Source organism: Sapajus apella, unplaced genomic scaffold, assembly GCF_009761245.1.
Source record: "Sapajus apella isolate SASKATOON/1434 unplaced genomic scaffold, GSC_monkey_1.0 scaffold64, whole genome shotgun sequence".
Lineage (NCBI taxonomy): Eukaryota > Metazoa > Chordata > Mammalia > Primates > Cebidae > Sapajus > Sapajus apella.
In genome coordinates, this window is record NW_022437004.1 from 2,357,310 (window position 1) to 2,374,903 (window position 17,594).

Here is a 17,594-nt window from a genome sequence, read left to right on the forward strand (position 1 = left end):
GCCTCGGCCTCCCAAAGTGCTGGGATTACAGGCTTGAGCCACCGTGCCCGGCCTATAATATTTTTTTAGGTCCAATTACCTTGAATATTAGCTTGAGCACTGTAAGTGCCCTAAGGGAATATCTGTGTCTTTTATACTTTTGGATTATTAGCGCCTAACCCAGGTCCTGATGCTTAACATTTAATAAATAATAAATAATGATGAAGGTAGCTCTCATTGATTGCACACTTGATACAGACACAGTGATAACATCTTTATGTAGATCATACCATTGTATTTTTATTTTGTATTGATTTCTCTTTTAGAGATAAGTTCTTGCTCTGTTGCCTAAGCTGGAATGCAATGGCATAATCACAGTTCACTGTAATGTCAAACTTCTGGGTTTAAGTGATTCTTTTGCCTCAGGCTCCAAGTAGGTGAAACTACAAATGAGGCATTATGCCAGCATGTGTGTGTGTGTGTGTATGTGTGTGTGTGTGTGTGTGTGTGTGTGTGTGTGTGTGTGTGCGCGCGCGCGCGCGCGCCCGCGCGTTAGATATGAAGTCTCAGTGTGTTGTGAAGCTGGTCTCCAACTCCTGGTCTCAAGTGATTGTCCTGCCTTGTCCTCCTAAAGTGCTGGGATTATAGGCTTGAGCCACTGCACCCATTCTCCCTTGCATTCTACAATTTCACCAAATTTCAGTGTTACCGAGAAATTTAACAACTTGTTAATATTACAGAGTTACCAAGTAATATTTGAACCCAAGTCTTGTTCCAAAACCCATACTATCAACCACTTCACTAAAATGCCTCTGCGTTTGGTGAGTGAACAACAATAATGTTTCTTATTTATCAATTGCTTTCTAGGCTAGATTATTTACATATATGATTCAAACAACATAATGCTGCTTCAAAATATGGAGTCTTTGTTATTCCCTTTGTCTAAGGAGGAAAAAGAGAAAGAGATTAATGTCAAACTAAAGCCACTGAGCAACTTCAAACTAGCAAGTCATTATGTGAGATTCTAACTTGAAAAATCATTTTAATTAATATCACATTCTTTCTCTGTTCCATGCTCTCTCTAAAAGAAAGAGAAAAAAATAAACAATGAGAGAAGAGAGTAAGATCATGTGTGTGAGTGTGTGTGTGTGTGTGTGTGTGGGTGGGTGGGTGGGTGTGTATGAAAAGTGAAAGTAGAGCAGGGTTACTTCAAAATAGAAGCAATGCTAGGAAATCAGCTGCTTCTTTTCTTCTCAACAATAAAATATGTCTTTTGTAACAGGGAACCAAAAAATAGCTCCAGGGACAACTGAATCTTTGTGAATTACGTATAGTTGAAGAGTAAATGAGGGGTGTGGGGAGGGAGGAGAGGGTGGGGAGGGATAACATGGGGAGAAATGCCAGATATAGTATGCACCGAAAGTAAAATAATAAAAAAATAGTAAATGCAGATGAATACTTGTTTATTAGCTGAAAGAGCCCACTTTTTCTAAGTTTCTGGCACTTCCTTCACTATGTTAAACATTGTAATTGCCCCGTGAGCCAAAGGCAGTAACTTCATTCTGGCGTGATTATCATAGGTGAGAAGCTTGAGGTACACAGGGGCCATGAGGTGTCCAGTCCCTCAGAGAGAACAGAGTAGATCCAGACAAGTGTGCATGTTCTTTCTAATTCAGTGACTCCCGTCTGCACTGGTTTCTAAAATTGTGTCCTTTATTTTGAGAGCTCTAGAAATTGTAAATACAGTGAACTTATGGTAAATTGTGGATTTATTGGAGGGTAGCTTATGTATTTAGCCCACACCTCAGCTTATGCGGTGAGTTTTGTGCTGAGAACTAAAGACAAGTTGATGAAGACCTGGGATCTGATATCAAAGGTGGCAGACAGAAGTAAATAGGCACTTTTAATATTACATCTATATAACATCTTCAATGGTAGGAGTGACAAGATGGTGCCATGGCAACACTGAGAAGGGCATCTCATTTAGCCTTGGAAAGTCAGGAAGTAGGACACTTTAAGGATGAGTAGGGGTTGAGAGATAACAGATAGAGGGTGAGGAAACAGGGTTTTAAGAAGTCTGTGTCCCTTATGCAAAGGCTCTCAGTCAAAAGCATAGGCCCAGTTTATGGAACTGCAAGGAGTTCATTCGAGTTCTTCAAGCACTGGGCACTAGAGAGCCAATACAAATTCCTAAACGTTGAGTTGAGGAAAAAATTTCTTTCTACTTCATCGTCTTTATAAATGTGAGACAGCATTTAGAGACCCCTCCAAGCAACAGCCTAGGGGACTTTTTATCTGAAAATATACTTTGGAATAAACTTTGAAATCTTTATTGAAAGGTCATAATAAAAACGAAATTAGGATGCATGTCTTGTGCCCTTTTTAGTTCTTTGTTCTGATGAGCCGGCTTTTCCTGTTGAGATGACTTATGCTATTTCTAGTGGTATAAATAACTTTCTTCCTATCATGGGAACTCTCCCATTCATTTATTACTATTTCCTTTTTAATTTTAATCATTGTTTTATCCATGTTTAAAGACATATTAATAAGTTCATGTAAAATATTAAAGACACAGAAGATCACAAAGTATGATTTTTTTTGGTGGATTAGCATATAAAAGTGTTTTCAGCTCCCTGAGAGACTGGATGGAGGTGGAGGCTATGTGTTTGCGGTGTTGGTAGAGGTGCTACAATAGAATGTAATTTATTATGGTGCTAAAGTCACCCTAGTTAATGCTGCCTGCATGAAGAGGACAAATGTACAAAAGACTCAAGAGAGAGGACAAAACCATATTGACAAAAGAGTGAAAGACTTCTGGAGTGCACAAATCAGAGGAGCTTTTTTTTCTGGTTTCATAATGCCTTGGAAGAGGAAAGAACAAGAGATTTTCATAAGAGTTTGCTTGGTCTCACAAAATCTTGAAAAAATTAGATCAAAGATCAAATCCATGCTGTGGCAGTACTTCTTTGTAACGAAATAGGGCTCCCTATTTGGAATACAAGAAAACAAGACTTTATAAGTAGTATAAAATCCTTTAATCCTATTTTTTCAATTAGGTATATTATATTTGTCTTCATCTTGACAATTATATGTTTGTTTTGCTTTTGATATGTCTGACAACTCAGTTTAAGAGTTATTCTTCCATTCCTTGATATTAAAGTCTATGTAGTGGAATTGGAGTTATGAAACACAAGCTGAGGTAATAACTTGGTAACCTAACCAATGATCTTGGGCAAATAGATTAATTTCCCTATCTTCCTTTTATTATCCACAAACTGAAGATAATAACATTTGTCCTTCAAGGTTATGGTAAGAACCAAATGAAATCTGTATTTGTTGACCTAAAGCACTCAACAAAGACAATAAATATAACATTAATGCAATAGATTTTTATAAAAAAATAAAGGCACAGAAGAATATATGATGTGAAATTAGTTATCTTCTTATTTCTTGCCTCAACTATTCAAGCTCATTCCTGCTATGACAATGTATACTAGATTATTTTCTGTTTTTCCAGAAGGAGATAATATATGCACAAATTCATTATTTTCTAAATTCACTGGTAGTAATTTTACATGCTTCCTGCATCTTTTTTTTTTTTTTTTTTTTTTACTTATAGTACATCTTGGAGACTTTTCATTAGTTCAAATAGAGCTTCTCCCTTCATTTTAGTGGCTGTAGAATATTCCAGGAATTTCCCAAGATTTCCCTTATCAGTACCTGAAAGAGGGACTTTAATGTTTTTTTCAGTCTTTTGGCATTAAGGCAATGGTGCAACATATATACTATTATATACACCATTTTCAGTTTGAGTAAATCAGTTCATCTGATGGATTTCTAAATGTGGAAATGCTCCCCCATCAAATGTATGTGAACTTAAATAATTCATACATGATTCCAACAGTTCACACTCTCACTAGCAAATATGCGACACTGACAATATCCCCAAACCCTTGCCAGCTCAGTGCCCTGTCAAACTGCTCTTTCTTGCCCATCATAAATTGAAGCGAGAACCTCATAGTTTTTTTTTGCACAACTTTTATTGTCAGTAAAATTAAACATTGTTATTATCATATTTTTGCCTGTTTAAGATATGTGGTGTTACTCTCTTCTCACTGATTTACAAGAGCTAATTATAACAAATTATCTCTGTGACTGCAATACAAATTGAAAATGGTTTCTTCATCTTACCATTTGTCTTTTTGCTTTACTTAAATCTTTTCTAGGGATAATTTTATCTTCCAACTTGTCCCCCATTTCTATAAATTATTAATTCAGTCAAATTTAAGTTTGTTTTTGTGGACTTCAGGCCATATTCTTTGAAATTTGCTTTTTAATTTTAAACTTTTCTTAAATGAAACTGCAATAACACATATACTTTTAAAGTGAGCAACAGTGTTATGCCATTTTAACAAAAGAAACCTTATTTTATAATTTTCTTAGCAGGAATTCTTAGCCTATTACATACATGAGCTAAGAATTTCCATCCCTAAATCAACTAGTTTAGCAGCCCCAGGTAGTACTGCGATAAATATATTGCCAGCCACATCAAGAATCTGGGAAAACACTGAGGGCTCTTCATTTTCAGCTGTTTCAATCTCTTCTTTCAGTCGATTAATCTCTTCATTTAACAACTCAAATATGTCTTTAAATCCTTCAGTAAGCGGTTCTTCTCGGACCTATGAAAGTAAAAGAGCCTACTTTGGAAAATCCCCAATTTTTAAGAGTCAGAGTTTTGTATTTAACAATTTCATTAGTTAAACACATTTCCATGTTTCTAACATCTTAGAAACTCTTTGATGAGTTTGTCTGACATTTCCAGATGACTAGACCTGAATGGTGGGAGTATCCATGATTTATACCTTTGTGACATTTCCTCAGCACCATCTCACTGGAGGTGGGGAGGAATTTCCTTCCAGCACAATGAATCCCCTTTGAGAGGGAATGCAGGTTTAATTCTAATGGATTCCTCTTTCCACTGATGTAGCATGGCCATGCTCATCCAGCAAATAATAGGGACCACTGACTCTGTATAAAATGCTGATTGTCAAGCTCCAGGTTGGGACAGGGAATATATTTTACTCAGGTTGTATAGAATGAGTCAGGCAGATACAGAAACAAATGGAGCAATTTGAGATCATTCGGTATCATTTCATATCAAGCCAAATCTGATACTTTCATACAGATGGATCTATTTTGGGTCCTTTTGATGGTTGTGCCGACAATCCTAAGGACTGGTGGACTCAGGTCCTAATTAATTGGGGCACAGTGAGACCCTCCTATAATCACCACAAACAGCAGCCTGGCACCATAGGGGATGTCATGTGTACTCTCCAAAGTCTACCATGACAGAAAGTGCTGAAGTCTTATAGACTTAACAGGCTTCGGTAGAATTCATATGTATTTGAAATTTAAGTGAAATATATGCCTTTTGTGTTTCCTTCTGGAATCTTGACTGGGCTAAAAATTTTGGCCCTTCCCTAACTGAGGAACTGGCATTGTGCCTCAAGAACTACCAAGCTTCATTCAGACTCACCTTCAGCTTGTGACTCAGCATCTTTCTCAGCTCTCTCATATAGTTTTCCCTTTCCCTCTCCATCTTCTTCTTGAGTTGGGCCATGTTTTCCTGGAAGCTTCTCTCTTGAGCCTCCATCATTTGCTGCTGTTCCTTCTGTTTTTGTCTTAGCAGCTCCTGTTCCTTCTCAGCAGCCTGCTTCTTAGCCTGCTTAGCTGTTCCACAGAGGTTTCACAGAGGGAAGAAAATAACAGTCAGGTGAGAGAAGAACTATGATGGCTAAGCAGATGCAGTCAGGAAGAGCTTCTCCCATTGAGAGGTCAGACCACGAAGAAGACTGATACACTCCAAGCAGGACTTCAGAAGGAAGGCATTGAGAGCAGATGAAGGAAGGTTGCAGACCCGAGGCTGAAGGGAAAGAAAGCTGGGAACCTTGCACAGGGTTGCCAAGTACCAAGACTCAGTCCTAATCCTGAGCAGCTCCTGGGGAAGGGGTGAGGGAAATTGGTGCAAAGTGGCCCAGTCTTGCCATGAACCTCTGGAATCCTAGCTTTAGGATACCCCACAACTACCATAGATGTTTGAGCTGGCAAAGAGAACTGCCTGGAGAGTTGATAGGGTCAGGACGCTGGCCAGTGTGGAGCCTAGATATTTGGCACAGGAATGGCTCCAGTGGAGCACAACCAGGAACTCCCATTCCCCAAGGCTTGCTATACCCAAATATTTAGCTTGGGCTTTTGTCGACTATTGGTCCTGGATAGAACTGGGCTATCTTGCCTGTGGAATGGATCCACTATGATCTGAGCACCTCCCAGTCTGTCAGCCTCTCTCATGGTTCTTGCCTGGCTGCATCTACTTCAAGTACAACTTCAATTGCCAAACTGAAGAACTTCCTAGCAGCTACCACCATATCTTCTTTGCTGACATACCCTACGTAACCATCATAGAGCTTCAGCAGGTGGGCTCACACCAGTGTGCACTCAATGCATCCTCTCCCCACTGTTTTGCTGGCACACACTCGTTTGCAGCCTCTCACCACCGCTTTCCTGGTGCACACAAGTGTGCCAACCCTGTCAACCTGTGACCACCAATGCACATGCACAGAACCTGCAGCACTGCTGCCCTGCTGCTGCCACTCACCCATGACCGTGGACCACGCTGCCACTGCCCTGAGAAAGTGCTTTTGCCAGCACCCCCATCGGAGTGTTGTTGCCAATTAACCAGGAAGAGGCTGGCCCCTGCAGCACAGCAGGTGCTTAACGTAGAAGGGCCAGACAACAAAGCCTTGAGCCTGGTCCCAGCCTACTAAGGTTCAAGCCCACAGCCCAGGGGTGCTGAGCTGAGCCTTGGCCCCTTGAAATCATCCGGAAAAAAAAAACCTGGTCAACTGAACACAACTTATACCAGTTGAATCTTCAAGGGAATAAAATAATATAAAAGCCAAAAGCTTCATGAAAGAAACAGCAACTTCAAAGACTAAAGGAATATCAGCCTACACCATTGAGAAAGAACCAGTAAAAGAACTCTGGCAACTCAAAAATCCAGAGTGCTCCTTACCTCCAAATGAGTCCACTAGCTCCCCAGCAATGGTTCTTGGTTAAGCTGAAATGGTTGAAATAGTAGACATGGAATGCAGAATCTGGATGGCAATGAAGATTATCAATACACAGGAGGCAGTTGACATACAATCCAAGGAACTGAAGGAATTCAGTAAAATGACTCAAGAAGTAAAAGATGAAATAGCCATTTAAAACAAGAGTCAAACTGATTTGATAGAGCTGAAAAACACACTACAAGAATTTCATAATACAATCAAAAATATTAAATGTAGAATAGACCAAGATGAGGAAATAATCTCAGAGCTTGAAAACCCATTTTTAAAACCAATTTAATCAGACAAAAATAAAGAAAAAAGAATAAAAATGAACAAAATCTGAAAGATCAGATTATGTAAAGAGACCAAACCTATGACTCATTGGCACCTGTGAAAGAGAGGGAGAGATAGCAAGCAACTTAGAATATTTGAGGACAGTGCCCATGAACATTTTCCCAACCTCACTAGGGAGGCTGAAATTCAAATTCAGGAAATCAGAGAACCCCTGTGAGATCCTATATAAGATGACTATTCCCAACACATATGAGAGAGTTATGAGATTTTCCAAGGTCAATGTGAAAGAAAAAATATTAAAGGCAGCTTGAGAAAAGGGCAGGTCTTCTGCAAGGGGAACCCCATCAAGCTAACAATGGAACTTTCAGAAGAAACCCTGCAAGCCAAAAGAAACTGGAGACCCATAGTCAGCATTCATAAAGAAAAGAAATTCCAAGCAAGAATTTCATATCCAGCCAAACTAAGCTTCATAAGAAAAAAAAATTCTTTTTAGACAAGCAAATGCTAAGGGAATTTGTTACCACCAGACCTGCCTTACACAAGGTGTTGAAAAGAGTGCTAAACATGAAAATGAAAGACCATTATCGGCCACCATAAAAGCACACTTCAGTACATGGATCATTGGCACTACAAAGTAACAACACAATCAAGTTAACATAGCAATCAGCTGTCAACATGATGACATGTTGTCGTGTTATGTCATGAGGATATATGTGGATCAGATCCACACACATCAATATTAACTTTGAATTAACCACTCCAATTAAAAGGCACAGAGTGGCAAGTTGCATAAAGAAATAAGACCCAACTATCTTCTATGTTCAAGAGCTCGATCTCATATGCAATTACACCAATAGGTTCAAAGTAAAGGGATGAAAAAAAATCTATCAAGCAAACGGAAAACAAAAAGAGCAGAGGTTGCTATTCTTATTTCAGACCAAACAGACTCCAAACCAATAATAATCAAGAAGGATAAAGATAGGCATTATAGAATGATAAAAGTTTCAATTCAACGAGAAGACTTAACTATACAAAATATATATTCACTCAATACTAGAGAACCCTAGATTCATAAAACAAGTTCAAAGAGACCTATGATGAGACTTCGATAACCACACAATAATAGTGTGAGTCTTCAACACCCCATTGACAATATTAGACAGATAATTTGAGTGAAAAAACTAACAAAGATATTCAGGACTGAACTTGACACTTGAATAAAATGGACCTAACAGAAATCTACAGAACACTCCACCCAACAGTAACAGAATATACATTCATCTCATCTGCACATGGCACATATTCTAAAGTTGACCCATGCTCCATCATAAAGCAATTTTCAACAAATTAAAAAAACCCAAAATCATACCAAGGTTCTCAGACCACAGTGCAATAAAAACAGAAATCAATACAGAGAATAGCTCTCAAAACCACACAATTCCATGGAAATTAAATAATCTCCTGAATGATTTTGGGATAAACAGTGAATTTAAGACAGAAATAAATTATTTGAAATTAATAAAAACAAAGATACAACATACCAGAATCTCTGAGACACAGCTAGAATGGTGTTAAGAGGAATGTTAATAGCACTAAACAACTACAGCAAAAAGTTAGAAATATTTCAAATTAACAACCTAACATCACACCTAAAGGAACTAGAAAAACAAGAGTGAACCAAGCACAAAGGTAGCAGAAGACAAGAAATAACCAAAATCAGACTTGAACCGAACAAAATGGAGACAAGAAAAACCATACAAAAGATCAGTGAAACCAATGGTTCTTTGGAAGAATAAATAAGATGGATATATTTCTAGTCAGACTAAAAAAAAAGAACAATAAAAGAGAAGATCCAAATTAAGCATAATAAAAAACAACAAAAGGAACATTACCACGAACTCCACAGAAATACAAAAGATCCTCAGAAACTATTATGAACACCGCTATGCACACTAACTAAAAAACCTAGAAGAAATGGATAAATTCCTGGAAATATACAACTTCCCAAAAGTGAACCAGGAAACAAATTGAAACCTGAAACAGACTAATAATGAGTTCTGAAACTGAGTCAGTAATAAAAAGCCTACCAAGGTGAAAAAGCCCTGGACCAGTCAGATTCATAGCCAATTCCACCAGACATATAAAGAAGAGCTGGTACCAATTCTACGTAACTATTGCAAAAAAAAATTGAGGAGGAGGGAATCTTCCCTAATATATTCTATGAGGCCAGCATCATTCTGATTTTAAAAACCCAGTACAGACATAATAACAACAACAAAACTGCAGGACAATATTCCTGATGAACATGGATGAAAAAATCTTCACCAAAATACTAGCAAACCCAAATCCAGCAGCACATTAAAAAGTGAATCCACCATCGTGAATTAGGCTTTATTCCTGGAATGCAAGGTTGATTCAGCATACGCTAATCAATAGATTGATCCCTCACATAAGCGGGACTCAGAACAAAAACCACATGATCATCTCAATGGACACAGAAAAGACCTTTGATAAAATTCAACAACCTTTCATGTTAAAATATCACAACAAAGTGGGCATCAAAGGAATACACCTCAAAATAATAAGGGGTATTTATGAAAACTCCACAGCCAACATCATATTGAATGTGAAAAAGCTGGAAACATTTCACTCTCAAACCAAAATGGGACAAGGATGCCTACATTTGCAACTCCTATTCAACATAGTACTGGAAGTTTTAGCCAGAGAACTCAGGCAAGGGGGAAGAAAAGTTATCCAATAGGAAGAGAGGAATTTAAACTATCTCTCATCTTAGACAATTGAATTCTGAAAACTCCATAGTCTCTGCCCAAAGCCTCTTCCATCTGATAAACTTCAGCAAAGTTTCAGAATTTAAAAAAAAAAGCAACATACAAAAATCAGTAGCATTTCTACACGCCAATAATGTCCAAGCTGAAAGTCAAATCAAGAATGCAATCCTATTCACAATAGCCACAAAAAGAATAAAATACCTAGGTTTACAGCCAATCAGGGAGGTGAATCATCTCTACAATGAGAATTATAAAACACTTCTGAAAGAAATCTGAGACCATACAAACATATGGAAAAACATTCCATGCATATGGATAGGAAGAATCAATGTTATTAAAATAGCCATACCGCCCAAAGTAATTTAAATATTCAATGCTATTCCTATCAAACTATCAATAACTTTAAAAAAAATAGAATTAGTAAAAGCTACTCTAATATCCATATGGAGCAAAAAAAAAAAAAAAAAAAAAAAAAAACCCCAAGTAGCCAAGGCACTCCTAAGCAAAAAGAGCAAAGCCAGAGTCATCATATGACCTGACTTCAAACTATATTACAAGACTACAATAACCAAAATAGCATGGTGCTGGTCAAAAAGCAAAATAAAACAAAACAGACACATAAACCAACGAAAAAGATTAGAGACAGAAGAAATAATACCACACACCTACAACTATCTCACCTTTGGTAAAGCTGACAAAAATAGCAATGAAGAAAGGATGCCCTATTCAATAAATGGTGCTGTGTTAACTGGGTAGCCATATGCAGAAGATTTAAACTGGATCCCTTCTTTTCACTATATATGAAAATAAACTCAAGATGAATTAAAGATGTAAAGGTAAAACTTAAAACTTTAAAACCCCAAAAAGAAAACCTGGTAAATACCATTCTGGACAGAGGCAATGGCAAAGATTTCGTGATGAGGACTTTGAAAGCCACTGCAAGCAAACAAAAAATTAACAAGTGGAACCTAATTCAACTAAATAGCTCATGCAAAACAAAGGAAACCATCAACAGAGTAAACCTACATTATAGGAGAAAATATCTGCAAACTATGTATCCAACAAAAGTCTTATATCCAGAATCTATGGATAAGTTAAAGAAATAAAGAAAAAGCAAATGTCCCCATTAAAAAAATGAGAAATGGACATTAATGGACATTTATGAAAAGAAGACATACACATGGCCAGCAAGCATATCAAAAAATGCTGAACAGCACAAATCATTAAGAAAATGCAAATAGAAAACCATGTGAGATACCATCTCACACCAGTCAGAATGGCTGTTATTAAAAAGTCAAAAAAAAAAAACAGATGCTGGCAAGATTGCCAAGAAAAGGGAATTTTTTTTTTTTTTTTTTTTGAGAGGGAGTCTCACCCAGGTTAGAGTGCAGCGGTGCGATCTAGGCTCACTGCAGTCTGCCTTCCGGTTCAAGTGATTTTTCTGCCTCAGCCTCCCGAGTAGCTGGGACTACAGGCCCGCACCACCATGCCCAGCTATTTTTTCTATTTTTAGTAAAGACGAGGTTTCACCATGTTGGCCAAGATGTCTCAATCTCTTGACCTCGTGATCCGCCTACCTTGGCCTCCCAAAGTGTTGGGATTACAGGCGTGAGCCACTGAGCCTGGCCCGGGAATTCTTATACACTGCTGTTGGGATTGTAAATTAGTTCAGCTGCTGTGGAAAGCAGTTTGGAGTTCTAAAAGAACTTAAAACAGAACTACCATTTGACCCAGCAATCCCATTACTGGGTATATATCCAAAGGAAAACAAATCAATATATCATAAAAACACATGCATGCACCTGTTCATTGCTCACTATTTGTAAGAGCAAAGACATGGAATCAACCTAAATGTTTATCAGTGGTGGACTGGATAATGAAAATGTGGTACATATATGGCTTATAATATTACATAGACATTAAATGAATGAAATCATGTCCTTTGCAGCACCGTGGACGCAGCTGGAGGCCAGTACCCTAAGCGAATTAATGCAGGAATAGAAAACCAAATCCTGCATATTCTCATTTATGAGTGGGAACTAAATGTTGAGTACACATGGACACAAAGGGACCAATAGACACCAGGACCTATTTGAGGGTGGAGGATGGGAAGAGTGCGAGGATTGAAAAATTGCCTATTGAATACTATGCTCGTTACCTGAGTGATGAAATAATCTGTACAACAAATCCCCATGATGCGCCCATGTATTACCCATACAGCAAACCTACCTGTGTACCCTCTGGACCTAAAATAAAAGTTGGAAAGAAAAAGAAAGTAACAGTCTGGTCTGAGTTCTACTCTCCTGAGTTCAGAGGCCAAACTGACTTTAAGAAAAGCACGAAGGTGGGGAACTGGGAATCTTTGAATTCTCCCACTATTCATGTCAGCAAGAGCATGTTTAAGAATGTTGTGGGAAGGAACTGAGTGGCTGGATGTTTAATCCCAACTCCCCTTATTTTCAGTTTTAGCAGAGCATGTGTCCTCTATGAGAAGAAAGCTCCTGGTATAAGGAAAACAGGTTTTTCTGAACATCAAGCGGGCATTGCAAAAACCTACCCATTTCTCTGAGAGCTGAGCCCTGCCCCTGTACCTGCTATGGCCTTCTCTCCAGCAGTGAGGGCTTTGTCTGACTGCAGGATGGATTCCTCTACAACCACCTGTGACTGCAGGAAGCTCTGGAGGACCTCGTTTGCCTGAGGAACCAAGAACGAGCAAAGACCTGTCAGGCAGCAGAAATCTTGTCTTGTGATGAGGAAATTATTGTTCAATAAAGCCACAAATCTAACCTTATGGACTTCACATTATTCTTAAGATTCCACTGTGGTTTCTTTCCTCCCGCAGCCACAACAAAAAGTCCAAGCTCTTTTCTGAGACATGAAAACCCTGCGCAGCAGCCTCCCTTGTGCCTGTCCAGCCTCCTCTCCCAGGGATGCCGCTCACCGCCCACCCCAGGGTGCAGACAACCAGATTTCTATGCAGTTCTACAAACACACATCCTCTATAGTTTGCATTATTTGCTTTCTTTTCCTTCTGTCTGAATGCCTGTCTACTCTTTTTAATTTAGGATTTAATTTTAATTTAAATTTAATTTTTAAATTAGGGTAACATCTATTAATAGCTCTTACCTTGCTGGAAGCTTTTCTAGGCTAATTATTTACTTATTTATTTTTTAACTTTTGATAACTTTTGAGAATGCTGATAATAGTTCATTAAAAGTAAACAATGTATTCAAATTTAATTTAAAAAGTTAAAGACTGAACAGGTAACTAGCCTATTTTCAAGAGTATGGTGAATATAATTGAAAATTAAACAGTTGAGAAACTTTTTTTCTTTTTTGAGACAGTCTCGCTCTGTCACCCAAGTGTAAGTTCAGTGGTACTATCACTTCAACCTTGAACTCCTGCTCTGAAGCAGTGCTCCTGCCTCAACCTCCCTTGTAGCTGGGACCACAGATGTGTGCTGCCACAGCCGGCTAATTTTATTTTTAATTTTTGTAGAGATGGAAGTCTTATGATGTTGCTCAAGATGGTTTCAATCTCCTGGTCTTAAGAAGTCCTCCTGCCTTGGCCTCCCAAAGGATTGGGATTACAGGTGTGAGCCACTGTACCTGGCCTGAGAAACTATAAGAATTTGAAACTTTAAGAGAGTAACATGGCTATCAAATATGGGAAATTACCAATCAAGGAAAATACAACACCGCATAGACTTAATAGTCACACATGGGAAGGAAAAAGAGGCATAAATACCTTAGACAATATGCGATGAGTGACTGAAATTTGAGTGGGTGGGGCACATCACAGAAGGAAGGACCTAGGCATTTTTTGGTGATTATTTTCCTTGATCCTTTCTTTCAAAAAAAAATTTAGATTCATGGGTGTGTTAGGCCATTCTTGCATTGCTACAAATACCTAAGACTGGGTAATGTATTTATTTTTCTTATTATGTGATTGTAGCTTATTCATTTTCATTGTGATATAGGACTCCATTATGTGAATATACTAGTTTGTTTATTTGTTCTATTGTTGATGGACATTAGGGTAAAATTTCAGATTGGTGCTATTATGAATGACGCTGTTATGAACATTTCTGTCCCTATCTTTTAAGTGAATGTATACATCTAGAAATGGACTTGCTGAGTTACTGGGTATTTGTTTTTCAACTTTAGCAATGAAACTAAACAGTTTTCCAAATTGATGTACTGATTTATACCTCATTAGCAATGTGAGAATTCCAATTGCTCCATATTCTTGTCAGCACTCAGAATTTTGGCTTTTTAAATATTAGACAGTCATCTTCTTTTCATTTTGTGAGCAAATTGAAACTCCAATAATTGAAATCACCTGACCAGTACTAGGCTTGGTTCTGAGAATGCAAAAGACTTTGCAGTTCAGAATTAAGCACTTTTTTCTCTTTAACTGGCAGGGACTTATGAAGTAAAAGAAAAATCTGATTTGATATATGTATCTTTCCAAGAAGGATTACAAGTAGCTAATTTATTTTTGTCTGATCTGAATTTAAAATAATTTTTTGGACACTACTGTTTCAGCATGAGTGAACAATAATGATTTAGGTATAGAGTTAGAACCTACATTAAATTTTTTTTTAAATTTAACTTTTAAGTTCAGGGGTAATTTATAAAGCAAAGAGGTTTAACGGGCTCGCAGTTCTGCAGGCTTTACAAGAAACATGGCTTCTGCTAAGGCTTCAGGAAGCTTTTACTCCTGGTGGAAGGTGAAGGGGTAGCTTGCCTGTCACATGACAAAAACAGCAAGAGCAAGAGAGAGAGAGTGTGGTGGGGGAAGGTGCCACACACTTTTAAATGACCACCCGGACTTCTGATTCTAAATCTTCTTTGGTAAAAAAAAAATAGTTTTGTTTTAGTAAGAGAAGCTAAATAATTATGGATTTTAAGATGTAAAATATCAAGATATTACCATGCTTCACTTTTTGTCCATAAATGGTACTGTGTTCTTAGATTTTTCAGAAGGGGTAACAAAGACCCTCTGACCATCCTCTGCCATTCATCCTCTTCTCCCCTTAGTTCTCACCTTAACTCCTTTTCTGGGCACTAGTGTATAGTTCTGCTCAATCTTCTTCTTTGCTTCTAAGTAGCGATTGTGCCCTCCAGTAACAAAGAAAGTTCCTCTTGAAATGCTTTCCATCAAGTGCTCTGAAAGCCGCTTAAGCTCAGCCTGGCAATATTTGGCAGATGCCACTTCATTCTGCAGCACAAAGTCTTCCTTCTTTTTCTCTGTGGAGTCCTGCCAGAGAAAGGTAGGGAAAAACAGTAGAAAGAAGGTGTTAGAAGGAAAGGTCCAACTATGATCCTCTTGGAAGAAGTAGTCTGATGACTTCAGAGTGGGCTGGGATTTGGTGTAGACCAAGAGTCAGAAGACTTGTTTTAGTTCCAGTTCTGATCAATTCTCTGCATGACCTGCATAACTCTATCTTAGCTTCAGGAAAAGGATGATTAACAGTGATCTAACTATGAACAATAAGCAGAGGACAGTTCAGTTGTGGCAGTAGTAGTGTCCTTAGAGAACATGGATTGCTATGAATAAAATGTGTACATAGAAAATCAACCCTTCCGGTATAATCACTTCCCAGTAATGACTTGATTTTACTCTGAACAGAGCTTGTAACTCTTTTGAAATTCTTCTAAAAAGGATTTTAACATGTGAAGATATGGGAACATATTAGTTTTTTGCTTACATTTGTAAATTATGATTGCATCTGGGTTTTCTCAATATGTACTAGAGAGATTTCTGTCACATGTGGACTGGTAAAAGACAGACTGAAAGAAGAATATTCATTAACAGTGCCAACAGCAGATTTAAGATGTCCCCCAGGATTCCCCCTCCCCACCCCCAGGTTTCCATAGTCCCTGGACTTATTAATATGATGGCGTGTACTCCAGTATTTAGGTAGCATTATATGGTATCTGTTGACTTTTAGAAATGGAGAGTATTCAAGTAGTACTGAGTATACTCAAGAAAGTATTTAAGAATTACTCAGAGACACAACAAAAAAAAAGAAAATTTCAGGTGAATATCCCTGATGAACATCGATGTGAAAATTCTCAATAAAATACTGGCAAACCAAATCTGGCAGCACATCAAAATGATTATCCACCACGATCAAGTTGGCTTCATCCTTGGGATGCAAGCCTGGTTGAACATATGCAAATCAATAAACATAATCCATCACATAAAAAGAACCAATAACAAAAACCACATGATTTATCTCAATAGATGCAGAAAAAGCCTTTGATAAAATTCAAAGGCTTCAGGCTAAAAACTCAATAAACTAGGTATTGATGGAACATATCTCAAAATAATAAGAGCTATTTATGACAAACCCACAGCCAATATCATACTGAATGGGCAAAAGCCGGAAACATTCCCTTTAAAAACCAGCACAAGACAAGGATGCCCACTCTTACCACTCGTATTCAAAATAGTATTGGAAGTTTTGGGCAGGGCAATCAGGCAAGAGAAAGAAGTAAAGGATATTCCGATAGGAAGAGAGGAAGTCCAATTGTCTCTGTTTGCTGATGACATGATTATCTGTTCAGAAAACCCCATCATCAGAAATAATGCCACACATCTACAACCATCTGATCTTTGGCAAAACTGACAAAAACAAACAATGGAGAAAAATTCCCTATTTAATAAATGGTGTTGGAAAAACTGGCTAGTCATATGCAGAAAACTGAAACTAGACCCCTTCCTTACACTTTATACAAAAATTAACTCAAGATGGATTAAAGACTTAAATGTAATGTCTAAAACCATAAAAACTTTAGAAGAAAACCTAGGCAATACCATTCAGGACATAGGCATGGGTGAAGACTTCATGACTAAAATACCAAAAGTAATGGTAACAAAAGCCAAAATTGATAAATGGGATTTAATTAAACTAAAGAGCTTCTGCACAGTAAAAGAAACTGTCATCAGAGTGAACTGGCAATCTACAGAATGGGAAAAAATTCTTGTGATCTATCCATCTCACAAAGGGCTGACATCCAGAGTCTATAAGGAACTTAAGCAAATTTACAAGAAAAAAAAACACATCTAAAAGAGAGCAAATGATATAAACAGACACTTCTCAAAAGAAGACTTTACATGACCAACAAACATATGAAAAAAAGCTCATCATCACTGGTCATTAGAGAAATGCAAATCAAAACCACACTGAGATACCATCTCACACCAGTTAGAGTGGCGATCATTAAAAAGTCAGGAAACAACAGATGCTGGAGAGGATGAGGAGAAATCGTATCGCTTTTACATGTTAGTGGGAGTGTAAATTAGTTCAACCATTGTGGAAGACAGTGTGGTGATTCCTCAAGGATCTAGGACCAGAAATATCATTTGGCCCAGCAATCCCATTACTGGGTATATACCCAAAAGATTATAAATC

General features: G+C 37.8%; 1 protein-coding gene across 3 annotated transcripts in view; it reads right to left on the reverse strand.

Annotated features, from left to right (window-relative positions):
- Positions 1-2,571: 2,571 nt before the first annotated feature.
- LOC116529902 (guanylate-binding protein 7) overlaps positions 2,572-17,594 on the reverse strand; it is a 43,578-nt gene continuing 28,555 nt past the window's right edge. For all 3 annotated transcript variants that reach the window (XM_032247813.1, XM_032247812.1, XM_032247814.1), the window contains 4 exons: positions 15,221-15,433; positions 12,763-12,865; positions 5,516-5,709; positions 2,572-4,658 (listed from right to left, as the gene is read on the reverse strand). In XM_032247813.1, coding sequence (XP_032103704.1) covers positions 4,440-4,658; positions 5,516-5,709; positions 12,763-12,865; positions 15,221-15,433 — 729 coding nt within the window. In that variant the 3' untranslated portion in view covers positions 2,572-4,439. The remainder of the gene's footprint in view (positions 4,659-5,515; positions 5,710-12,762; positions 12,866-15,220; positions 15,434-17,594) is intronic.